The sequence below is a fragment of the Bufo bufo genome, chromosome 9 (assembly GCF_905171765.1).
Source record: "Bufo bufo chromosome 9, aBufBuf1.1, whole genome shotgun sequence".
NCBI classification, from domain to species: Eukaryota; Metazoa; Chordata; class Amphibia; order Anura; family Bufonidae; genus Bufo; species Bufo bufo.
The window spans coordinates 113,543,201-113,569,824 of record NC_053397.1 but is presented as its reverse complement, the minus strand read 5'-3'; the positions used below and the strand labels follow the sequence as shown (position 1 = coordinate 113,569,824).

The window sequence follows — 26,624 nt, the reverse complement described above, 5'->3', positions numbered from 1 at the left end:
GGACTCTACCCTGTTGCCCCAGATCCAAGATCCCCTAGACTACTGGGCAGCCAAACCTGAATTTTAGCCATAACTTGCCGAGTTTGCCCTGTACAAGCTTTCCTGTCCGGTCAGTAGTGTGGCAACAGAGCAGGTGTTTAGTGCAGCGGGTGGTGTATTTACAAGGAAGAGAGCTCGCCTTTCAACACTAAATGTTGCCAGACAAACCATTATAACGATGAATCAAGCCTGGATCAACCAGGATTTCTAGACACTGATGCAACAGACTGGATCATTTTGGCAGTATTGATCCCTCACTCTATTGTGCTGCCACACCAGAACATTGTGACAAATAGTCTGTTACGTGCTGCTGCCACGATTTTGATGCTGGCACCCTCCTGATGCCACACACCTGCTGCTTTTACTGCCTTTTTATCCTACTGTGATCTGCCACCATCTTGTGCTGTTACTGCCTCTGCTGTTGCCCCCCCCCCCCACTCTGTTCCGGGGCCACTATTGTGACTCTTCACGCTGTTACCACCCTCACCAGTCTGTTGTAGAGCCGCTAGTGTGTCTATTTGGCAGTGTTGACATCACCATTTATTTTGCCTTTTCTTTTGATCCGTCAGAAGAACTGAAAATTAACCACTACAGGACCGCCGTACGCAGGATTGCGTCTTTGCGGCGGCCCTGTTATTCCTCCTGGACGCGCCGGCGCGTCCTCTCGTGTGACGCGAGATTTCCTGTGAAGGTGCGCACACGGACGCGCGCGTTCACAGGAACCGGAGGTAAACTAGCTGATCTACAGTCTGCCAGCGGCGATCGTTCGCTGGCAGGCTGTAGATGCAATTTTTTTTTTTTCTTTAACCCCTAAAAGGTATATTAGACGCTGTTTTGATAACGGCGTCTAATATACCTGCTACCTGGTCCTCTGGTGGTCCCTTTTGCTTGGATCGACCACCAGAGGACACAGGCAGCTCTGTAATAAGTAGCACCAAACACCACTACACTACACCCCCATCCCCTGTCACTTATTAACCCCTGATCACCCCATATTAGACTCCCTGATCACCCCCCGTGTCATTGATCACCCCCCTGCAAGGCTCCATTCAGACGTCCGTATGTTTTTTGCGGATCCGATCAACACATAGGGACGTCTGAATGGAGCCTTACAGGGGGGTGATCAATGACATATAGACTCCCTGATCACCCCCCTGTAAGGCTGGCTCCATTCAGAGGTCTGTATGTGTTTTGCGGATCCATGGATCGAATCCGCAAAGCACATACGGACGTCTGAATAGAGCATTACAGGGGGGTGATCACCCCATATAGACTCCCTGATCACCCTCCTGTCATTGATCACCCCCCTGTAAGACTCCATTCAGACATTTTTTTTGGCACAAGTAAGTGGAAATTGATATTTATTTATTTATTAATTTTTTCTTACAAAGTCTCATATTCCACTAACTTGTGACAAAAAAATAAAATCTCACATGAACTCACCATACCCCTCACGGAATCCAAATGTGTAAAATTTTTTAGACATTTATACTCCAGACTTCTCACGCTTTAGGGCCCCTAAAATACCACGGCAGTATAAATACCCCACATGTGACCCCATTTTGGAAAGAAGACCCCTCAAGGTATTTTGTGAGGGGCATGGCGAGTTCATGTAAAATTTTATTATTTGTCACAAGTTAGCAGAAAGGGAGAATTTGTGAGAAAAAACAAAAAAAAATCAATTTCCGCTAACTTGTGCTAAAAAAAAAAAAACTTCTATGAACTCGCCATGCCCCTCACGGAATACCTTGGGGTGTCTTCTTTTCAAAATGGGGTCTAAAGCGTGAGAAGAAGTCTGGAATCCAAATGCCCTCTTAAAAGATACTCATTGGAATTTGGGCCCCTTTGCGCACCTAGGCTGCAAAAGTGTCACACATGTGGTATCTCTGTACTTAGGAGAAGTTGGGCAATGTGTTTTGGTGTGTCTTTTTACATATACCCATGCTGGGTGAGAGAAATATCTCTCTATAATGACAACTTTGTATAAAAAAATGGGAAAAGTTGACTTTTAGAGAAATATTTCTCTCACCCAGCATGGGTATATGTAAAAATACACCCCAAAACACATTGCCCTACTTCTCCTGAGTACAGCGATACTACATGTGTGACACTTTTTTGCAGCCTATGTGGGCAAAGGGGCCCACATTCCAAAGAGCACCTTTAGGATTTCACAGGGCATTTTTTACACATATTGATTTCAAACTACTTCTCACGCATTAGGGCCCCTAAAATGCCAGGGCAGTATAACTACCCCACAAGTGACCCCATTTTGGAAAGAAGACACCCCAAGGTATTTTGTGATGGGCATAGTGAGTTCATGGAAGTTTTTATTTTTTGTCACAAGTTAGTGGAATATGAGACTTTGTAAGGGAAAAAAAAAAAATCATCATTTTCCGCTAACTTGTGACAAAAAATAAAAAGTTCTATAAACTCACTATGCCCATCAGTGAATACCTTAGGGTGTCTACTTTCCGAAATGGGGTCATTTGTGGGGTGTTTGTACTGTCTGGCCATTGTAGAACCTCAGGAAACATGACAGGTGCTCAGAAAATCAGAGTTGCTTCAAAATGCGGAAATTCAGATTTTTTTACCATAGTTTGTAAACGCTATAACTTTTACCCAAACCATTTATTTTTTTTACCCAAACATATTTTTTTATGTAGAACAATAAATTTAGAGAAAAATTTATATAGAAATGTATTTTTTGAAGTGAATGGGTCCACATCCGAGTCGCCAAAACTGCGGCTTGGATGCAGACCAAAACGACGGCCGTGTGCATGAGGCCTTATTGTGAGCCAAATTCAGGAGCCAAGCCTGCTCTCGAATTACGTGTCTGCACCTATTCTGTGGTTTTGACCTGTACCTGCTTCGGGCTGACAATAACTAATGAGAATATCTGACCAAATATGTGAAGTGTGAACTAAGCCTAAAGCCTCATTCACACGACCGTTCCGTTTTTTTTTGCGGTTCGCAAACCATGGATCTGCAAAAAACTGAAGCCGCCTGTGTGCCTTCCGCAATTTGTGGAACGGGCGGCCCATTGTAGAAATGCCTATTCTTGTCCGCAAAACAGACAAGAATAGGACATATTATTTTTTTGCGGGGCTATGGAACATTGAAGTGAATGGGTCTGCATCTGAGCCGCCAAAACGGGGCTCGGATGCGGACCAAAACAACGGCCGTATGCATGAGGCCTTAGTCATTCTACAGCTAACAGAAGGAATTTAAAAGCATGCGTTTGCACATGGAGTAAAAACTTTTTTTTTTCTCCACTAATTCCATGTCCTTATTTTGTTCCACTAAAGAGTCATTGGGGTGTTCAGTGTTTTTTTTTTTTTTTTTTTTTTCTCTTTACTGAAGGCTGCTGTATGTTTTTCTTATGCTTTAACTGGGGTTAGCTAGGAATGTTGGTGGCCTGAACGTCAATATGTGACTAGCCTGTCATTCTGATGCACAGTAACTGTTTTGCTACCAGAAATGACTAGTTATGCATGTTGCTGCATCGCACAGTGGTGTACACAGAGATACATTCTCCCTAAAGTTTAACTGCAGGCTGGGATAGACCTGAATTAAATACGCTTCATGACAAATTAATGGTTTATCTCTAGTCATCGATATCAGATTAGCCCGGGTTCTGACTCCTGGCACCCTGCCGATCAGTTGGTTGAAGAGAAGTGCGCGCTCCACGCGAGTGCAGTCTTCCCTTCGATGTTTTCTTGCTCGCTGTTGATGTTGCAGCAGCAAGCAGGTGTAATTAAAAACTGTTTCATTTCAATTGGATGGCTCATTCCTACACACTTGAATAGGAAAGAGCCGTCCCACTGAAATGAATGGTACTGCTTTTAATAACACCTGCTCGATGGCGAGCAGGTAAATAATGATGGGAAGGCTGCGCTCGCACGGAGCGTGGCCATCTCTTCCAACTAGCTGATCGGCAGGGGTGCTAAGGGTTGGATCCCCACCAATCTGATTTTGATGACTTATCCTTAGGATAGGTCATGAATATTAAAATCCTGGAAAACCCCTTTAACATCATATAGAAATATGCATTCTAGCAGGGAAGGAATGGATCAGGCTACTTTCACATTAGCAGCAGGACGGATCCGACAGGCTGTTCACCCTGTCGGATCCGTCCTGCCGCTATTTTGCCATGCCGCCAGACTGCTGCTCCGTCCCCATTGACTATAATAGGGATGAGGGGCGGAGCTCAGACGCAGCACGGCGAGAGGTTGCCGAAATAAAAGTACTACATGTCTGACTTTTTAGCTCGGCGGACTCTCGCCGTGCACTGCCGTGTTGCGCTGCAGTCCGGCAGCACGGCGAAATAGCGGCAGGACGGATCCAACAGGGTGAACAACCTGTCGGATCCGTCCTGCCGCTAGTGTGAAAATACCCTAAGCTATGAACATAATCTGTTGTGAATTGTGGATCCTGTGTTTATCTATATTTAGGTCATATCTTTCATTGTAAGATTATTAGATGACCACTGAGAAGTTATCTGTACAGACCAAGTGGCACCTATTATTAGGCTGTGTGGCCAATGTGAAAATTACAGTAATTTTAGTGATATGGAAAATTAAAAAAAAAAACAATCAAAAAACTTTTTAAGATATGGAAGAGTGGATTTAAAACTACTAGATCTTTTTCTGATACATTACCTTGAAAGTGATACAAAAATGTATGCTAAAAATAACCGTAGAATATGGACTATGGCAGGTTTTGTGTAGTTTTTAAAATGGGTACGCTAATAAAGTATGGCAATTCATTGTTTTCCTTAATAATTCATACTCCATGTTTCAATGTTCAAATGATGGGAAGGAAAAAATACGTAAGTAAATGGAAATTTTAAAAAAAATACGTTTTGTTGGTTTCCGGTTTGTAAAGTTTCACCCCCACTCTTTTAGGATTGTTCAGAATTGTTACAGAAATGTTTATGCCTCACATCAGTATTTTGGCATTGGAACGTGATTTATTTCGACAACTTCTACCAAAGGTAACAAACCCAGAAGACTACACATCTGAACACCTGTGACGTAAATGTCCTTTGTCAGGCTATTTTTTTTTTTTGTTTATTTTGTGCCTGTTTAATTTGTTTATAAAAAAGAAAAAAAATGTTAACATTTAGCTGTCATGTATTGTTTCACAGCATGTTGTCATGTTTTGTGTTTCATTTCACATGGACAACACTTAAAGGGTTTCTACCACCAGAAATACAGTTATGTAGCTGACTGATATAGCGATGCGCTAATGTCAGCACTACATAACAGTATGTTTCTGACATTTGTCCCTGCAGCCGTTTTTGTAAAATAACCACTTTTATAATATGCTAATGAGCCTCTAGGTGCTATGTGGGCGTAAAATCAGCACCTAGAGGCTCCGTCTACTCACCCTTTATCCCGCCAAGGTCCCCTGTTCTGCCCGCCCCGCTTGATTGATGTCACTGTTCCCTGCATCGCAGACTAAATCCCGCGCCTGCGCAGTTCACTATTGTATTCGGCGCAGGCGCAGTGAGTGAATGAATGATGCACTCCTGGTGCTGGATTCCTCACTGCGCCGACTGTCACAGTGAGGATGCCGGCATTAGGAGAGTGGCCTTCACTCACTGCGCCTACTGCGAATACAGAAGTGAACGGCGCAGGCGCGGGATTTCGTCTGCGATCCAGGGAACAGTGACATCATTAAAGAGGAGCAGGGCGGGCAGAACAGGGGACCTGGGCGGGATAAAGCGTGAGTAGACGGAGCCTCTAGGTGCTGATTTTACGCCCACATAGCACCTAGAGGCTCATTAGCATATTATAAAAGTGCTTATTTTACAAAAACGGCTGCAGGGACAAATGTCAGAAACATACTGTTATGTAGTATGACATTAGCGCATCGCTATATCAGTCAGCTACATAACTGTATTTTTGGTGGTAGAAACCCTTGAATCATTGTATGGCATCATCCTTCCATTCGCTTTCTTCTTAAATGGGTTATCCTAAAATCTATATTGATCAACTATCCTCTACATAGGTCATTAATATCAGATCGGCGGGGTCAGAGTCCCGGCACCCCCGCAATCAGTTCTTTCAGGGAACCACCACACTCCCCGAAGTCTGGTGAGCGCAGCTTTCCGGCAGTTTTACAAGCAAAGCGCCATCCATTGTATAATGGCTGTGCTTGGTATTGCAGCTCAGTCCCATTCACTTCAATGGGCCTGAGTTTTAACTAGGCCATGTGATTGATTTATAGTGACATTACATGGTCTAGGATGGGCTGATCAGCGGGGGTCTCATCAATATAAATTCCAGGATAACCCCATTTAAACGCACAAGGACAGACTTAAAAACTAACCCTACTATAGCCCAAGCAAAACTGTGTGTATGTATGTGTGTGTGTATATGTATATATATGTGTGTATGTATGTATATATATATCACCTAAAGAATTATTAGGAACACCTGTTCTATTTCTCATTAATGCAATTATCTAGTCAACCAATCACATGGCAGTTGCTTCAATGCATTTAGGGGGGTGGTCCTGGTCAAGACAATCTCCTGAACTCCAAACTGAATGTCAGAATGGGAAAGAAAGGTGATTTAAGCTATTTTGAGCGTGGCATGGTTGTTGGTGCCAGACGGGCCGGTCTGAGTATTTCACAATCTGCTCAGTTAGGGCTCTTTCACACTTGCGTTGTCCGGATCCGGCGTGCACTCCATTTGCCGGAGGTGCAAAAACAACGCAAGTGAACTGAAAGCATTTGAAGACGGATCCGTCTTCAAAATGCATTCAGTGTTACTATGGCACCCAGGACGCTATTAAAGTCCTGGCTGCCATAGTAGTAGTGGGGAGCGGGGGAGCAGTATACTTACAGTCCGTGCGGCTCCCCGGGCGCTCCAGAATGACGTCAGAGCGCCCCATGCGCATGGATCACATGATCCATGTGATCACGTCATCCATGCGTGTGGGGCGCCCTGACGTCATTCTAAAGCGCCCCGGGAGCCGCACGGACTGTAAGTATACTGCTCCCCCGCTCCCCACTACTACTATGGCACCCAGGACTTTAATAGCGTCCTGGGTGCCATAGTAACCATTCAGAAAAAGCTAAACGTCGGATCCGGTAATGCGCCGAAACGACGTTTAGCTTAAGGCCGGATCCGGATTAATGCCTTTCAATGGGCATTAATTCCGGATCCGGCCTTGCGGCAAGTGTTCTGGATTTTTGACCGGAGCAAAAAGCGCAGCATGCTGCGGTATTTTCTCCGGCCAAAAAACGTTCCGTTACGGAACTGAAGACATCCTGATGCATCCTGAACGGATTTCTCTCCATTCAGAATGCATTAGGATAATCCTGATCAGGATTCTTCCGGCATAGAGCCCCGACGACGGAACTCTATGCCGGAAGAAAAGAACGCAAGTGTGAAAGAGCCCTTACTGGGATTTTCACGCACAACCATTTTTAGGGTTTACAAAGAATGGTGTGAAAAGGGAAAAACATCCAGTATGCGGCAGTCCTGAGGGCGAAAATGCCTTGTGGATGCTAGAGGTCAGAGGAGAATGGGCCGACTGATTCAAGCTGATAGAAGAGCAACGTTGACTGAAATAACCACTCATTACAACCGAGGTATGCAGCAAAGCATTTGTGAAGCCACAACACGCACAACCTTTAGGCGGATGGGCTACAACAGCAGAAGACCCCACCGGGTACCACTCATCTCCACTACAAATAGGAAAAAGAGGCTACAATTTGCACGAGCTCACCAAAATTGGACTGTTGAAGACTGGAAAAATGTTGCCTGGTCTGATGAGTCTTGATTTCTGTTGAGACATTCAAATGGTAGAGTCCGAATTTGGTGTAAACAGAATGAGAACATGTATCCATCATGCCTTGTTACCACTGTGCAGGCTGGTGGTGGTGTAATGGTGTGGGGGATGTTTTCTGGGCACACTTTTGGCCCCTTAGTGCCAATTGGGCATCATTTAAATGCCACGGGCTACCTGAGCATTGTTTCTGACCATGTCCATCCCTTCATGACCACCATGTACCCATCCGCTGATGGCTACTTCCAGCAGGATAATGAACCATGTCACAAAGCTCGAATCATTTCAAATTGGTTTCTTGAACATGACAATGAGTTCACTGTACTAAAATGGCCCCCACAGTCACCAGATCTCAACCCAATAGAGCATCTTTGGGATGTGGTGGAACGGGGGCTTCGTGCCCTGGATGTGCATCCCTCAAATCTCCATCAACTACAAGATGCTATCCTATCAATATGGGCCAACATTTCTAAAGAATGCTATCAGCACCTTGTTGAATCAATGCCACATAGAATTAAGGCAGTTCTGAAGGCAAAAGGGGGTCCAACACCGTATTAGTATGGTGTTCCTAATAATTCTTTAGGTGAGTGTATATATGTACAGTACAGACCAAAAGTTTGTCCACACCTTCTCATTCAAAGAGTTTTCTGTATTTTCATGACTATGAAAATTGTAGATTCACACTGAAGGCATCAAAGCTATGAATTAACACATGTGGAATTATATACATAACAAACAAGTGTGAAACAACTGAAAATGTCATATTCTAGGTTCTTCAAAGTAGCCACCTTTTGCTTTGATTACTGCTTTGCACACTCTTGGCATTCTCTTGATGAGCTTCAAGAGGTAGTGTAAAGTTCTGTCTATAGTAACGTCACCTAGGTTTGGTACACATCTTCACTTTGGATGAAATCATGTACCCATATCAACATGAGGGGGCAAGGAATGGAGAAGTCCAGAAAAAAATGAAATGGCAAAGAATTGGTAACGTTTACAAATTTTAAAATGTATAATATTTTGGCTGCCTAACCCTACTTGTAAATGTTGGAAAAACACTTTGATCCATGTTCATAATAGATCCTCTAGGATACTGTATTATTTAAGATAAATTCTGTTGATATTTATTTTGATAATTTACTTTTTGATGGCTATTTTTTCTTTAGGCTGTAAAGCATTTTCACAATTTAGTATTTGAAATCTCAAGCCAGTCATCCCAGTTATCAAGTCAAAATACCGAAATGAAAAACATATTACGGAATATTCTTAAGGTATTTATTCCAATTATCACTACAATTGTCAGCTTATCTGCTAATGATTTTTGATTACAGAAAGAATTTAAGAGAACAAATATTCCAGTGAGTAGGAACAATCATAAATTACCCGAGTAAAAAGTTGGGAAAAATAAGAAATACTCACAATAAATGTATGATAAATTGAAAAAAAATAAATTACATATAGTATTGCCGTGTCCGTAACAACCTGATCTATAAAAGCATATTGTTAATAATCCTGCGTGGTAAATGCCGTAAAAAGAAAAAAATTAAAAAACAATGATAGAACTGCTGATTTCTGTCACCTCCCCTTCCAAAAAAATTGATCAAAAAGTCAAATGCATCCCAAAATGATAGCAATACAAACCACAGCCTGTCACGCAAAAAATAAGCCCTTGTACTGCTACATTGGTGAAAAAAAATAAAAATGTTATGGATGTTAGGGTACTTTCACACTAGCGTTTTCCCTTTCCGCCATAGACTTCCGTCCTAGGGGCTCTATACCGGAAAAGAACTGATCAGTTTTATCCTAATGCATTCTGAATGAGCATTCTGAGAGCAATCCGTTTAGGATGCATTAGGATGTCTTCAGTTCAGTCTTTTTGACTTTTCAGGACAGAGATAATACCGCAGCATGCTGCGGTTTTATCTCCGGCCGAAAAAACTGAACACTTGCCTAAATACCTGATCTGGCATTTTTTTCCATAGGAATGTATTAGATCCGGCATTCAAATTGCCACATTGATGGATCCGGTATTCCGGTCTGCACATGCTCAGGCCTTTAAAAATGTAAAAAAAAAAAAATACCAGATCTGTTTTGCCGAATGACACCGGAAAAACGGATCCGGTATTGCAATGCATTTTTCTGACTAATCGGGCATTTTTAACCCCTTAGGGACTGGGCTCATTTTCACCTCACCGCATTTTTAACCCCTTAGGGACCGGCTCACCTATCACAATCTCTCCTCCCTGCTTGTTGCTGAATCAAGATGGGCTTATAGACTTTTAATTGAACCTGTGTCCTGCAGCAAGTAGAGTACTATATGCGGTGGGAGCGCTCAGACCTACACTAATCAAAACCTTTGATATGCGGCTATGATATATAAAAAAAAATTCAATTCAGTGACTTTTTTTTATTTTATGTAAAATATTATTCTGAGATTATCCCTTTGATATTCCATCTGTGTAACTTAACAAGCTAATGCTACATTTCATGTGCCATTAGACTGTTAAAGGGTTTTTCACCTATGAGCAGGCTAGGTCAGATCGTTGGTGGTTCATCTGCAGGGATTACAGCAATCTTAATAGAGCAGGGTCCCTGAGTGCTCTCTATTGTTGGTGCAGGATCCTTCATGTCAGTCCATCACTCAATTTACTAGGACTAGTACCTCGGAACCAAAGCAGAGTTCGGTTTCAAGTTTTAAAGTGGTTTTCCACTTTAAAAATCAACTACCAAGTCATGCGCACCTTCATGAATAACTAACTTTGGCTCATCGGAACCCTTACATTTTAATACTGTAAGGAGACTGATCTCAGCACAGTATTATTCTGACATTTTGAACAAAGTGACTTCGGATGTAGCATCCGAAGCTCGTTTCGCTGAACACTACCTGTGATATCACAGCCTTTATAAAAACCCTCCTCCTGCCCCTGTATCCGCCATTTTCCAGTGCAGGGAGAGACATTACAGGCACTAGGGACAGTGATTAGTAAAGATTTTATTCACAAAATATTACTATTGAGCAGTTCAGGGACAGCTTACACATAGTGTAGAGATATAATAGGGAGGCATTAGCCACACTCTTGGTAGAGAGCAGGGGCCATGTAACCCCTTAAGGACGCGGCCATATTTCACCTTAAGGACCATGCCATTTTTTGCAAATCTGACCAGTGTCACTTTATGTGGTGATAACTTTAAAAGCGCTTTGACTTATCCAGGCCATTCTGAGATTGTTTTTTCGTTACATATTGTACTTCGTGACACTGGTAAAATGGAGTAAAAAAAATGCATTTTTATTTATAAAAAAAATACCAAATTTGCCAACAATTTTGAAAAATTAGCAAATTTCCAAGTTTCAATTTCTCTTCTATAATACATAGTAATACCTACAAAAATAGTTATTACTTTACATTCCCCATATATCTACTTCATGTTAGGATCATTTTCGGAATGACATTAGATTTTTTGGGGACTTTACAAGGCTTAGAAGTTTAGAAGCAAATCTTGAAATTTCTCAGAAATTTTCAAAAACCCACTTTACAAGGACCAGTTCAGGTCTGAAGTCACTTTGTGAGGCTTACATAATAGAAACCACCCAAATATGACCCCATTCTAGAAACTACACCCCTCAAGTTATTAAAAACAGATTTTACCAACTTTGTTAACCCTTTAGATGTTCCACAAAAATTTATGGAAAATAGAGAGTTTCAAAATTTCACTTTTTTTGGCAGGTTTTCCATTTTAATTTTTTTTTTCCAGTTACAAAGCAAGGGTTAACATTCAATTAAAACTAAATTTTTATGGCCCTGATTCTGTAGTTTACAGAAACACCCCATATGTGGTCGTAAACTGCTGTACGGGCACACGGCAGGGCGCAGAAGGAAAGGAATGCCATACGGTTTTTAGAAGGCAGATTTTATTGGACTGGCTTTTTGACACCATGTCCCATTTGAATCTCCCCTGATGCACCCCTAGAGTAGAAACTCCAAAAAAGTGACCCCATTTTAGAAACTACGGGATAGGGTAGCAGTTTTGTTGGTACTAGTTTAGGGTACATATGATTTTTGGTTGCTCTATATTACACTTTTTGTGAGGCAAGGTAACAAGAAATAGCTGTTTTGGTACCGTTTTTATTTTTTGTTATTTACAGGTTAGATCATGTGGTATTTTTATAGACCAGGTTGTCACGGACGCAGCGATATCTAATATGTATACTATTTTTTCCCTTTCATCCTCCATGACGACATACCATGAGATGTCCCGGCTCCAGCCAGGTAGGGACAGGAAGTATAAATTTGACCCTCCTTCGGCTCTTCTTCAGTGTCTCCCTGTCCCTCCAGGTAGGACAAGCATCATCCTCATGGCACATGCTATGAGCCCGTTCTGTTTTCAGGCAGGCAGAGCCAGAAGAAGAAAAGAATGCCTTATCTGCACATGAGAGGAGCAACAGCGCCCGTACCCTAGTTGGGTATTGAGGTGCTGTGAAGATGGCCAGGTATCGCTGCTCCTTAACTCCCGCAGTGCGCGTCGGGCGCGGAGGTCCATGTGCGACCGGACACTTAGGGAGTTCTCCGTTCTGTTCGCAAGCTCCTCATCGTGATCCGATAGTTTCGGCTCTCACGATGACGCCACCGGAAGTCGAATGCGGCTCATGTGCGTTCCAAAAGGTACTTCCGGTATGTGGAACGCATGCTGAGGGGGCGGAGCTACAATCGACTCGCTGGATCATGGCGGAAGTCGCCCACTGATCTGAGGTCTGCAGGTGAGAGTATTTAAGAGGGGTTTAGAGAGGATAGTGTAAACATGTCTGAACAAGGTGCTGGTCAGATGGGAGCCTCTCGTGGACCCTCTATCGAAAGTCAAGGTCTCCTGGGGGGGGGGGGGGGAAGGCTGGTTACATTACCTTTTGCTAACCCCAGTATATACCTGTTTCTCTCTCTCTCTCTCTCTCTCTTTCTCTCCCTGTGTGATTGCAGAGTGAGAAGGATGGAGCTCAGAAAAAAAGCTAGTCCAAAAACAAAACAATGTGTTATGTGCTCAGTTAGATTGCCCGACACATATAACAAAAAGCTCTGTAAGAAATGTACCTCTAATCTGGTGAAGGACTTAGTCCCGTCTATTAGAGAGGAGCTAAGAGATGTAATAAGGGAAGAAATGAGATCTGCCATAGCAGAAAATCCTGTAGTTACCCCTGGGACATCTAGCTCAAAACAGAGATACTAAAATGAGCATCTCCGAATCATCATCCTCTGACTCAGAGCAGGAATCGGATTCAGAGGATCCGGATTCTGAGGACTCTTCTGGGTCTGATTCAGAATATAAAAACTTCCTTTTTTCCTCTGAGGACACAAAAGAATTAGTAAAAGCTATCAGGGCTACTATGGGGCTTTCGGACGAAAAAGTGCAGAGGTCCGTCTAGAACAAAGAGCATTTCCGGTCCATAAAAACATGCTGGAATTAATTAAGAGAATGGAAATCTCCAGATAGAAAACTGTTTATTCCAAAGATGATGAAATGTTGCCTTCCCTTTTGTGAAGAAGATGAGACCCTACTAACAACTTGCCCTAAAGTTGACGTATCTCTATCTAAACTAGTTAATGGGGCTAATGCTCTCCCATTCGAAGATATGGGGACTTTAAAAGACCCCATGGACAAGAAGGCTGATACCTAGACGACCTCTTGATCGTAGGCAACTCAGAGACAGCTCTCGAAAACAATCTGTTTCTATCTTGCCAGACATTGTATCGAACAGGTTGGTTAATAAACTTGAAAAAGTCAAATCCTTGCCCATCTCAGAATTTACCCTTCCTAGGAGTCCATCTAGATATGACTCGCCAAGAGACAGTTCTTACAACCCAGAAAGTAATGGGAATAAGCGAAAAGGTGACAAATTTCCAAAATCAATCCGTATGTACAATCAGGGAAGCAATGAAGCTACTGGGTTCCCTGACCTCATGCATCCCTGCCGTGAGGACGGGCACAGTTCCACTCCCGGATCCTGCAACAATGGATATTAGAGTGTTGGAACAGAAGCCCGGATTCTCTAGAGCAGGGGTGGCCAACCTTACAGACACAAAGAGCCAAAAGAAAAAAAAGTACGACTATCAGGAGCCACAAGCTATACATTTTCACACGAGTCACCGTATTTTTTGCCCTACAAGATGTATCTAGTAAAAATAAGAGAAAAAAGATTTTTCATCTGATCTGAGGTCTGATAAAAATATTATTTTCTTAGTTTTCATTAGCAGAGAAAAAATGTAAATATATATTTTTCATCAGACCTCAGATCAGACTCCTAAATCAGATCCCCAATCCGCATCTGACCTAAAATAAGATCCCCATACCTCATCAGACCTCCAATCAGACCCCCAAAATAAGAACCCCAATGCTTGAATCAGACAACACAAATCAGACTCCCAGTGTCAGACCCTCAGTGCTCAGATCTCCCCCCCCCCCCCCCTTCTCAGATCTCCCCCTTCTCAGATCTGACCCTCACATTCTCAGACCGGACCAACCTATGCTCAAACAATGCCCCCATGCTCAAATCTGAACCCCCACGCTCAGATCCCTCCCATGCTCAGATCAGACCCCCATTGCTCAGATCAGGACACCCCCCATGCTAAGATCAGAACCTCCCATGCTTAGATCAGACCCCCATGCTCAGTTCTATCACTTAAGTTCCCTCCCCTGATCAGGCACTGGGCTCCTGCTCGGGCACCTGCTACTCTGCAGGTCTGACATGCTCTCCACTGTGACCTGACGAGCACAATGTCAGGTCATAGTGCGTGTCTCCACGTGCTACGTTCTCACACTGTGTGCAACAGGACGTAGTGGAGAGTGAGCTGGAGCTGCAAAGTAGCAACAGTGCCCGATCAGGAAAAGAGATCTGAGCATGGGGTGGAGAGTGAGCTGGCCTGACTGCTTTCCTGCTCCACAGCTAGAGCCGCACTTGAAGAAGCAAAGAGCCGCATGCGGCTCAAGAGCCACAGGTTGGCCACCCCTGCTCTAGAGGTAAAAATTCTAATCCCTGCACCAGTGTTTCAGTCCCTGCAGTGGTAGAAACAGTCAGAGCATCTGTCAAAAGGAGTTCCTTGGAACTCCGAACGTCTGATTATCACGACAGATGCAAGCCTTTGGGGATGGGGAGCGCACTGTTCTCATCTCTATTCCCAAGGAAAATGGTCTGTCGAACAAAAATCTGTCTTCAAATCAAAGAGAATTGATGGCAGTCTGGGAAGCAAAAAAGGTGTTTGCCCATCTCATACAAAACAAAGATGTTCAGGTAAGAACAGACAATACAACAGTAGTTGCTTACCTAAACCATCAGGGCGGAACAAGAAGTTTAGCACTAAGCAAGCTAACGGAAAAAATATTTTCCTGGGCGGAGGTTCACTTAAGATCCCTATCAGCGATTCATCTAAAAGGGTCCCAAAACATAAAAGCAGACTTTAAGCAGAACTTCCTTAAAATCAACAGAATGGAGCCTAGAAAAACATGTTTTCTCCAAATCACGGAATTTTGGGGAACACCACAAGTAGATATTTTGGCTTCAGCCACAAATACCAAAACGAACAAAGTTTTTTTCCCTAAATCCGTTCGATGGAAACGTAGGGGTAGACGCGCTGTCACAAAAATGGGACTTTCAACTGGCCTATGCCTTTCCCCCTCTTCAATTAATTCCCAGGGTTCTAAAAAAGATTCGGCTAAACAGGGCTCATGTGATTCTAATAGCCCCTCTATGGCCGAAAAAAACTGTGGTTTCCATTATTGAAGACCCTTTCAGTCCAGAGCCCATGGATTCTTCCTTGGCAACAGGATTTACTGTCCCAAGGCCCGATCTACCATCCCCAAATAGAAAGGTTACACCTAACAGCCTGGAACTTGAAAGGATGATTTTGAGATCAAAGGGTCTATCAGAAGCCATTATCAACACTGTCAGCCAGCAGAAAAGATGTAACTTAAAAAATTTACCATAAAGTTTGGAGTAAGTTCTGATGTTGGTGTATTCAGGAAAAAACTTCTTCTACTCAGAAGTTTTCGGTCCAAGCAGTTCTAGGCTTCCTGCAGTCAGGCTTCGAAAAAAGATTATGCCCAAACACTTTAAGGTTGCACATATCAGCCTTAAGTGCAGTATTTGGAGAAAAAATTGCGGAGCATCCATGGGTTATCCGTTTTCTAAGAGGGGCAGATAGGTTAAGACCATTCCTAAGACCTACAGTTTTTTCCCTTGGGATCTCGATTTGGTACTATCAGGTCTGACAAACGCCCTGTTTGAACCTTTTTGTCAGAAACCTGACCAACTTCACCCGCACCTACTGTGTCCTTCTCCCATACCATGCCCGTGATTGTAAGCCCTCACGGGCAGGGCCCTCTCTCCGTCTGTACCAGTTTGTAACCAGTCTTGTTTATGATTAGTGCAATTGTTTGTATTATGTATGTATACCTCTTCTCATATTTACAGCGCTATGGAATGAATGGCGCTTTAATAATAAATAATAATAATAATAAAAGCTCGTTGAGATATTTGTCACTAAAGACTTTATTTTTGGTGTCAATCACCTCAGCGCGTAGAGTAACTGAAATTCAAGCTCTAAAAATTGTGGAACCCTTCTGCATCGTGTTCCCTGACATAATTGTATTCAGATTGAACAATTCCTTCCTTCCTAAAGTGGTATCAAACTTCCACAGACAGGAGGAGATTATTGTCCCATCATTTTGCTCAAACCCAAAAACAGAAGGGGAAGTGAATTTCCACAAGTTAGATGTACGTAGGGCCGTGTTACTCTATCTAGAGGTTACAAAAACGTTCAGAAAAACAGACTATCTATTCGTCCAATTCAGTGGAACACTTAAAGGGCAGAAAGCCCCAAAAAACTCTTTATCCAGATGGATAAAATGGCAATTTTGGAGTCCTATAAAGCGTTAGATATTCCTCCACCAAAATACTTTACTGCACATTCCACAAGATCTGTTGCAGCATCCTAGGCTCGCCGCGCCTCGTTAGAACAGATATGCAAAGCAGCAACATGGTCAAGTCCTCATACATTTATTAAACATTATAGAGTAGATACTAGAGCTAGTCAGGAGCTCACTATTGGCAGAAAGGTGCTTCAGGCCATAGTCCCCTCCCCCTGAATAGGAGTATTAATCTGTTATATCTCATGGTATGCCGTCATGGAGGATGAAAGGGAAAAACCTAATTATTTACCGGTAATTCCCTTTTCATGAATCCTCCATGATGGCACGGTTTTCCCACCCAAAAGTACGTATATGGATATGTATAAAGAGACACACATATAGGTCAATAAATAGTTAAAGGAGTGTGTTGGTGTGAATGCAAAAAAATAAAAATAAAAAATATAGATATATAATGTGGCAAAACAAACCTTGCCACTGGGTTTTGGAGGGGCCTGGCTACCAGCCTCTTGCCCCAGGATTATGGGCCCTCTCATCAGCCCATGCAAAACTTAAACCCCATGGCGATTTGACTGTGTTTGTGGCATCTGAGCGCTCAGATCCAAGCCATATGGGGACATGTGGGGTTTTGAGATGTGTGACAGAACCATCTGTCTGTGTAATTGTATTGTATGTTATGTGAGGGTACCCAGTTAGCTCATTTTATTGTATTCATGTTGTCTGAGTGCCATTCACCTAATAATATGCACTCAGACTTGAGCTGTCTGGGAATGTGTTAAATGTCTGTGTATTGTAAAGGGTGGGACATTGTATGTTTGAGTAAGTGATGTCTGTTCCATTGTCCCCAAGTGTGTATTGGCCATTCCCCTTTGTCCTGAGAGATAATTGAATTGCTCCGCGGGTGTCTCCAGGGCAGAGAGGAGGAAACCATGATGCATTGTGGGGATGTGTTGTAATATATTGATTGGTTGTATTTCAAAACCCTGTGGGCAGTACTATGTTTTTGGTTTGTGAATAAAAGAGGCTGTACGTGAAGTACAGTCAGTTCCTGTTTTATCCTTCATCATGTTGAGGCTGATGTTTGGGTAACTGATCGACGCTGGGGATTGCTATACGCTGGGAGATTTGCTATACTCCCCTGGCTATAACTACTAGCTCTTGTAAGAGCTTGTTCCTGGTTCCTGCTCTCTGGATGTAGGAGAGGTTCACCCACTGGAGCCTGGTCGTAGGTCCAGGGTGGGTAGGAGACGGTGAGACCTCAACCAAGCTTCGGCGGTTCGTGGGGTCTGCAGGGCGTACGGTGTCAAGTGGAGTGCTTGAAGTCCTCGGAAAGCACTAGGAGCATCCATTCAACGGAGGTACCCGGTCGGGGTGCTAGGCGTTCCGTTACATATAATAATCCTTTATATGCTAGGATAAGACTCTCTCTAGGCTGTCGGTCCAGAAAGACTCTGAGGAAGAGCCGAAGGAGGGTCAAATTTATACTTCCTGTTTCTACCTGGTTGGAGGCGGGCCATCTCTCATGGTATGCCGTCATGGAGGATTCATGAAAAGGGAATTACCGGTAAGTCATTTGTTTTTTTATTTATGTACGTTTTACACAATGATTAAATTTTTTAAACAAAAAAAATCATGTTTTAGTGTCTCCATAGTCTGAGAGCCATAGTATTTTCAGTTTTTGGGCGATTATCTTGTGTAGGGTATGATTTTGGCGGGATGAGATGACTGGCACTATTTTGGTGTGTGTATGACTTTTTTTATTTTTATTTATTTATTTTTTACAGTATTCACCTGAGGGGTTAGGTCATGGGATATTTTTATAGAGCAAGTTATTATGGACGCGGCGATACCTAATATGTAAACTTTTTTTAATTTATGTAAGTTTTACACAATGATTTCATTTTTTAAACAAAAATAAATCTTGTTTTAGTGTCTCCATATTCTGAAAGCCATAGTTTTTTTTGTTTACAGTTTTTGGGTAATTATCTTAGGGTCTCATTGTTTGCGGTTTGATTGGCACTATTTTGGGGTGCATATGACTTTTTGATCGCTTGCTATTACACTTTTTTTGATGTAAGGTGACAAAAATTGCTTTTTTGACATTTTAATTTTTTATTTTTTGTTCTACGGTGTTCATCTGAGGGGTTAGGTCATGTGATATTTTTATAGAGCAGGTTATTACGGACGTGGCGATACTTAATATGTTTAATTTACTTAAGTTTTACATGATAACAGACTTTAAAAAAAATAAAGATGTTTTAATGGGCGATTGTCTTAGGTAGGGGCTCATTTTTTGCGGGATGAGGTTAGATTGGTACTATTTTGGTGGGCATACGCCTTTTTGATCGCTTGCTGTTGTACTTTTTGTGATGCAAGGTGACAAAACAATTGTTTATTTAGCACCGTTTTTATTTTTAACGGTGTTCATCTGAGGGGTTAGGTCATGTGATATGTTTATAGAGCCGGTCGATATGGACGCGGCGATACCTAATATGACTCTTATTTTTTTTTCCTAATTTTTATTTGGGTAAAATTATGTTTTTTTTTTTTTACTTCAAACGTAAAAATTTTGGGGTGGAAAACTTTATTTTTTCAACTTTCTTTCACTTTATTTTTTGTCCCACTTTGGGACTTCAACTTTTGTGGGTCTAATCCCCTTTACAATGCATTCCAATACTTCTGTATGTGAATCCATTAGCTGTATGAGTAATACAGTGTGTATTACTCATACTTCTGGCCTGTGAGATCCAGGGGGCTGGATCTCACAGGCTTGTCACAGGAAGCCAGCGCCGATGCCTAAGGAAGGCATCGCGCTCCCTTCCATGCCATCTGGTCCCCCCTACAGCCGCACGGGGACCCAATGGCACCGTCGCCCGCTGCAACCTGTAAAAGCCACAAACCGCAGGTCTGAATTGACCTGCTGTTTGCGGCGATCGCCAACATGGGGGGGGGGGGGGTCACAGGACCCCCTCGCGCATTGTCCCTACACACATACTGGTACGTCATGTGTCCAGAACAGGTTAAGGCTACTTTCACACTTGCGGCAGTGTGATCCGGCAGGCAGTTCCGTTGTCTGAACTGCCTGCCGGATCCACCGATTTTGATGTGACTGAAAGAATTTGTGAGACGGATCCGGATCCGTCTCACAAATGCATTGCAAGAACAGATCCGTCTCTCCGCTTGTCATGCGGTCAGACTGATCTGTCTTGAATTTTTTTTCCGCATTTTTACCGGTCTGCGCATGCGCAGGCCGTAAGGACGGATCCGGCATTCCGGTATTTTGAATGCTGGATCCGGCACTAATACATTCCTATAGGGAAAAATTCCGGATCCGGCATTCAGGCAAGTCTTCATTTTTTTTTTTTTGCTGGAGATAAAACCGTAGCATGCTGCGGTTTTATCTTTTGCCTGATCAGTCAAAACGACTGAACTGAAGACATCCTGATGCAAACTGAACGGATTACTCTCCATTCAGAAAGCATTGGGATAAAACTGATCAGTTATTTTCCGGTATAGAGCCCCTGTGATGGAACTCTATGCCGGAAAAGAAAAACGCTAGTGTGAAAGTACCCTTAGACTGATCAGGATCCTGATGAGTCTGAAAAATAGAACTTAACAAAAATGGAGTGGCTCTACTGCTCCGTAGGGTGGAGAGGTGCTCAATATCTAGGTGTAAACTCCAAACACCAGAAAGTAAAGAATTTCAAATAATATTGGAGATATGGCACTCAATATCTGGAAAATTTTGCTCAAAACAAGTCACTTTATTGATGCAATAAAATATTTAAAATGTCATACAAAGTACGTAATTTGTGCAGAATTTAAATAACATAATAATAAAAAGTCACAATCGACAATATAAAAAATCACTTATAGTGTATATATAAACACACATCAGACAGCAAATGGGTACTTGTCTGTAATCTGATTGAATAGGTCCAGAAGGTTAAATTCTCAACACTAGAGCACTGAATGTATTATTGCTCAATAGTTTTCAATGAGAAATGTCACCATTGATTCGGTATATATCACCGATTATCGTTATTGTAGTGCAGTCGCAGGATTTTCTGATTTAATAATAGGAGTTATTCCGAATATATATATATATATATATATCACAGTTCATGGAACTTATCGGATTAAAGTTCAGAAGATGTTAGCTCTAGGTGGCGTCCCACCTTTTTTTTCAAGCTATTTAAATCCCTTACCTCCACTTCTCAATGCGGTTTTTTCAATCACCGTTTCCTCAGCGTCCCAAATATTCGATTTCTCCTTACTTGTAAATCAGAATGTCTCACTCTGAGGAGTTTTTGAACTTGATATAGGACGAGTTTATCACTTAGGAAGTTATTGGTAAGGGAGGTGTAGCTGTAGATCTCCTTGCGTACGCAAAAAATGGTGGTAATGTGGGGTCCAGGTTCCTCCCAGACGCGTTTCGAAGTTCCAAGGGGTGCTGACTTCTTCCTCAGTGGTGCCACTGAGGAAGAAGTCAGCACCCCTTGGGACTTCGAAACGCGTCTGGGAGGAACCTGGACCCCACATTACCACCATTTTTTGCGTACGCAAGGAGATCTGTGGAGGTAAGGGATTTAAATAGCTTGAAAAAAAAGGTGGGACGCCACCTAGAGCTAACATCTTCTGAACTTTAATCCGATAAGTTCCATGAACTGTGATATATATATATATTCGGAATAACTCCTATTATTAAATCAGAAAATCCTGCGACTGCACTACAATAACGATAATCGGTGATATATACCGAATCAATGGTGACATTTCTCATTGAAAACTATTGAGCAATAATACATTCAGTGCTCTAGTGTTGAGAATTTAACCTTCTGGACCTATTCAATCAGATTACAGACAAGTACCCATTTGCTGTCTGATGTGTGTTTATATATACACTAAGTGATTTTTTATATTGTCGATTGTGACTTTTTATTATTATGTTATTTAAATTCTGCACAAATTACGTACTTTGTATGACATTTTAAATATTTTATTGCATCAATAAAGTGACTTGTTTTGAGCAAAATTTTCCAGATATTGAGTGCCATATCTCCAATATTATTTGAAAAATAGAACTGCCTGCCGGAATCGAACAAGGCAAGTGTTGAAAGTCCCCCTAGTATATGGCAATGTAAAATATAATTTATTTTTAATACAAAAGTGATTTTATGCTGTAAAAGACGTAAAACATAAACTATATACAGTTAGGTCCATATATATTTGGACACTGACACAAATTTTGTGGTACTTAAATCTTGAAGATTTTGCTGAGAAGTGAACATGCAGTCAAAGGAGCTCCCAATGCAGGTGAAACAAGCCATCCATCTGTGAAAACAGAAAAAATCGGGGAAATTGCTACACTATTAGGATTTGCAAAATCTACAGTTTGGTACATCCTGAGAAAGAAACCAAGCACTGGTGACCTCAACAATGCAAAAAGACCTGGACGCCCACGGACGACAACAGTGGTGGAAAATGGCAGAATAATTACCATGGTGAAGAGAAACCCCTTCACAACAGTCAACCAAGGGGAGCACCACTCTCCAGGATATAGGCATATCAATATCCAAATCTACCATAAAGAGAAGTGTGCATGAAAATAAATACAAACTGCACGGTATAAGCCTCAAGAATAAGAAGGCTAGATTGGACTTTGCTAAAAAAAAATATATAAAAAAACCAGCACACTTCTGGAAGAACATTCATTGTTTGGACAGATGAAACCCAGATCTACCTCTACCAGAATGATGGAAAGAAACAAGTATGGCGAAGGCATGGTACAGATCATGATCCAAAGCATTCCACTTCATCTGTAAAACACGGCGGAGTCAGTGTGATAGCTTGGGCATGCATGGCTGCCAGTGGCACTGGTTCCCTAGTGTTTATTGATGATGTGACACAGGACAGAAGCAGCTGGATGAATTCTGGGGTTTTCAGAGACATACTGTGTGCTCAAATGCAGCCAAACTGATTGGTCGGCGTTTCATAATACAGATGGACAATGACCGAAAACATAAAGCCAAATCAACCCAGGAGTTTATTAACACGTTCAGGACCTTGGACGAGAATGCTCGTCCTAACTTGCAGGTACTTAACGCACTAGGATGAACAATCTAGTCCTGCAGTTAAACAGTCACAGTGAGTAAACACACAGTTGATAAGAACAGAGCTACTTGTAATTCTCCTTCTCTAGTGCTGAGGAGATCAAAGCCTGCCCTTTAGCCTACCCTTCCTCCTCAGCTGCAGCGTTAACCCCTTCAGTACTCCTCACACATCCATAGCCCTTCCTTAGTGCTATGTTTGGGGAGCTGTGTGACCAGTAAATGTCATTTACAAAATGATCCAAACATGAAGTAGATATATGGGGAATGTAAAGTAAACTATTTTAGGAGGTATTACTATCTATTTTAAAAGCAGAGAAATAGAAATGTAGAAAATTACCAATTTTTCAAAATTTTTGGTAAATTTGGTATTTTTTTATAAATAAAAATGAAATATTTTAACTCAAATTTACCACTGTCATGAAGTACAATGTGTGACAAGAAAACAATCTCGAATGGCCTGAGATAAATAAAAACGTTCCAAAGTTATTACCATATAAAGTGACACATGTCAGATTTGCAAAAAATGGTCTGGTCCTTAAGGTGAAAAATGGCAGGGTCCTTAAGGGGTTAAAGCAAAGAAGTGGAATATTCTTGAATGGCCAAGTCAGTCACCTGATCTGAACCCAATAGATCGTCATTTTCACTAGTTAAAGACTAAACTTCCGACAGAGAGGCCCACAAACAAACAGCAATTGAAAACTGCTGCAGTAAAGGCCTGGCAGAGCATTAAAAAGGAGGAAACACAGCGTCTGGCGATGTCCATGAGTTCAAGACTTCAGGTCGTCATTGCCTACAAAGAGTTTTCAACCAAGTATTAGAAATTAACATTTTATTTACAATTATTTCATTTGTCAAATTTTTTGAGCCTCTAAAATGAAGGGATTAAATTTAAAAATGTTTTTAGTTCTTCACATTTTTATGCAATGTTTGTTCAACCCACTGAATTAAAGCTGAAATGAGCCTGAACTTCAACTACATCTGAATAGTTTTGTTCAAAATTCATTGTGGTAATGTACAAAAGAAAAATTAGAAAAAATGTCTGTCCAAATATATATGGACCTAACTGTAAATATGACATCACCATAACTGTATCAACCCACAGAATACAATTATAATATGTACCACATGAGGAAGCCTATAAAAATGCAGAATTGCAATTTGTGCCCACTTGACCTCACAAAAATTGAATAAAAAATTAAGACATATGTACCCCCAAAATGATACCAATAAAAACTACAGCCTGTCTCGCAAAAAGCAAGCCCTCACACAGCTACATTAGATGTTATGGAAGTTAGTATATGGCTGTGTAAAATATAATTAATTTTTAATAGAAAAGTGATTTTATGCTGAAAAAGTAGAAAAACATAAAAAATATAAATTTGATACTGTCATAACTGTATTAACCCACAGAATACAATTATATCATACATACCGCATGAGGAACCATGCGGTATGTATGAAAAAATAAAAAACACTGACCAAATTGCAATTTGTTCACCAAAATGGTACAAAAAACCTACAATTTGTACTGTAAAAAAAAGCTACATTGGTGAAAAAAGTAGCCCCTAAAAGCAAGTTCATCAAATTCCATTGCCGTTCCTCAAAACAGTATTTTACAACGACGTATGGAGTTTTGCCGTATTCAGGAAAAATGCCTAACAAATTATGGGGTGCATTTTTTCCTGTTATGCTTTATGAAAATGAAAAATTTAGCGCTAAAGAAACATTTTATTGGAAATAAAATCTCATTTTTCATTTTCACAGTAAAGTTTCTAAATTGTATGAAACGCTTGTTGGGTCAAAAAGCTAAATATAACCTTCGATCAGTTCCTTAAGTGGTGTAGTTTCCAAAATTGGGTCATTTTTTGTGGTTTCCAAAAACTATTCCAGCAAAATCTGCCCTCTTATCACAATATTGAGCCCTGTGGTGTGCCTATATGGCAGTTTATGACCACATATGGAGTGCTTCCTTGTTCATGAGAAAATGGACAACAAATAGTGGGGTGCATTTTATCCTGATACCCTTTATTAAAATGAAAAAAATTGGGACTAAATTGACATTTTCTTGATAAATATGTAATTTTTAATTTTCACGGCCAGTTTTCATGGATTCTTTTTTCTATGAAACAAATTGCCCACTAACCCCCCTTGAAATATTCCTTGGAAGGTAAAGTTTCCAACTTGGGTCACTTCTTGAGGGTTTCCACTGTAGAGGTGCATCAGGTGGTCTTCAAATGTAACATGTCTAAAAACTGCCTCTTTTTTCCTTTCCTTCTGAGCCCTGCAATGTCTTTTTTATGTTTATGACCACATATGGGGTGTTTCTGTAAATTGCAGAATCAGGTAAATATTGAGGTTTGTTTGGTTGTAAACCATCCTGTTTTACAGGAAAATTGGTTTGAAATGTAAAATTGAAAAAAAAAAAAAAGTCCATTTGGAAATGTCTCTTCTATTTTCCCTTAAAGGGGTTGGCCACTAGAAGAACTTTAGCTCATATACAACCGATTAAGAAAAATACTTTGTTACATAATAAATATTATGTATATTGCCATTGAAAAAGGAGGGTAGGGAACAGAGAAAAACACAGGTGGAGTGCATATAATCAAAAAGTCATCAGTCAAGTAACATAACATATTGCGAGATTCTGGATTCGGTTCCCCTCTTAAAAGTAGCTACAGCTTTCCTAGCTGATGCGTCAGCCGAATAGATCCGTTTTGCTGCAAAAAACGGCACGTTAACCAGTATGGCCAGAAGAGAGTTATGGCTAAAAAACTGGTTTGATGACTTGGCCTCTAAGAACAAATTATGCTCCATCCCCTTATGTCTTCAGGCCTGTGTTGAACACAATCCTAGAAAGAGCGGCTGATAAGAAAGGGTTCCCAGAGGAAAGGACTAAGAAGTCTCAGTCCGTTCGGAGAACTCCTGGACAAACGCATAATTTTTCTGGGCGAGGGAAAGGCAAGACCGGAAGGTGGAGCTACCCTAAAGGTGGAAAAGGCAGAGGGTTCTTACTCAATCCAAATACCACCAGCAATACAGGAAAACAATGACGCCAGACCAGTAGGAGGAAAGCTGCAGTTCTTCGACTCAAATTACGCAGAACCCTTGGGTACTTAAGATGTTCCAAGAGGGCTGCAAAATATAATTCAGATCCCTTCCTCCTCAAAGGTTCTGCATGACAATTCCCAAAACAACCTCCTTGAAAAATCAGATGATACATGACATACAAAAACTATGCAAACTGGGAGCCACACCACCAGTTCCAAAATCGCAGCAGTTCAGAGACCACTATTCAAAACTGTTCCTTGAGAAAAAAAAAAAAAAAAAAAAAAACAGATGGCACATTCCGGACTATAATAAACTTAGTTTCTAAACAGATGGATCCGTTATTACAAATTCATGATGGAATCAGTCCAGACAGCAATCTCTCTCATTACACCAGGAGCATTAATGTGTACGATCGACCTTATGGATGCTTATTACCATGTCCTCATAAATCCGGAGCACCATCAATAATTCAGGTTTGCAATAAAATTAGACTGGTTAGTGTATCACTTCCAGTTTCAATGTCTGCGCTTTGGGATTTCATGTGCCCCTCGGGTTTTTACCAAGATAGTAGTATAGATCATGACCCATCTGAGACATCAGGATGTACTAATCGTTCCATATTTAGACGACTTTCTCTTGATAGCAGAATCACAAGAACTCCTGAAAAAGCATCTTCAGATAACTCTGAATCTACTCCACGACCTGGGTTGGCACATC

At 41.4% G+C, this 26,624-nt stretch overlaps 1 protein-coding gene across 6 annotated transcripts in view; it reads left to right on the top strand.

Moving 5' to 3' along the window:
- The window catches only part of C9H1orf112 (chromosome 9 C1orf112 homolog), a 605,884-nt gene that overhangs the window by 43,272 nt on the left and 535,988 nt on the right, over nt 1-26,624 (top strand). For 4 of the 6 annotated variants that reach the window (XR_005774249.1, XM_040407709.1, XM_040407711.1 and 1 more), the window contains exons 2-4: nt 4,828-4,867; nt 4,944-5,032; nt 9,003-9,107. The exons of 1 other annotated variant lie outside the window; for it this stretch is intronic. Coding sequence is in view for 4 of the 5 variants with exons in the window: in XM_040407709.1 (XP_040263643.1) it covers nt 4,828-4,867; nt 4,944-5,032; nt 9,003-9,107 (234 nt within the window). In the remaining variant the exon portion in view is untranslated. The remainder of the gene's footprint in view (nt 1-4,827; nt 4,868-4,943; nt 5,033-9,002; nt 9,108-26,624) is intronic. One more of the 6 variants, XM_040407710.1, reaches the window with a different exon arrangement.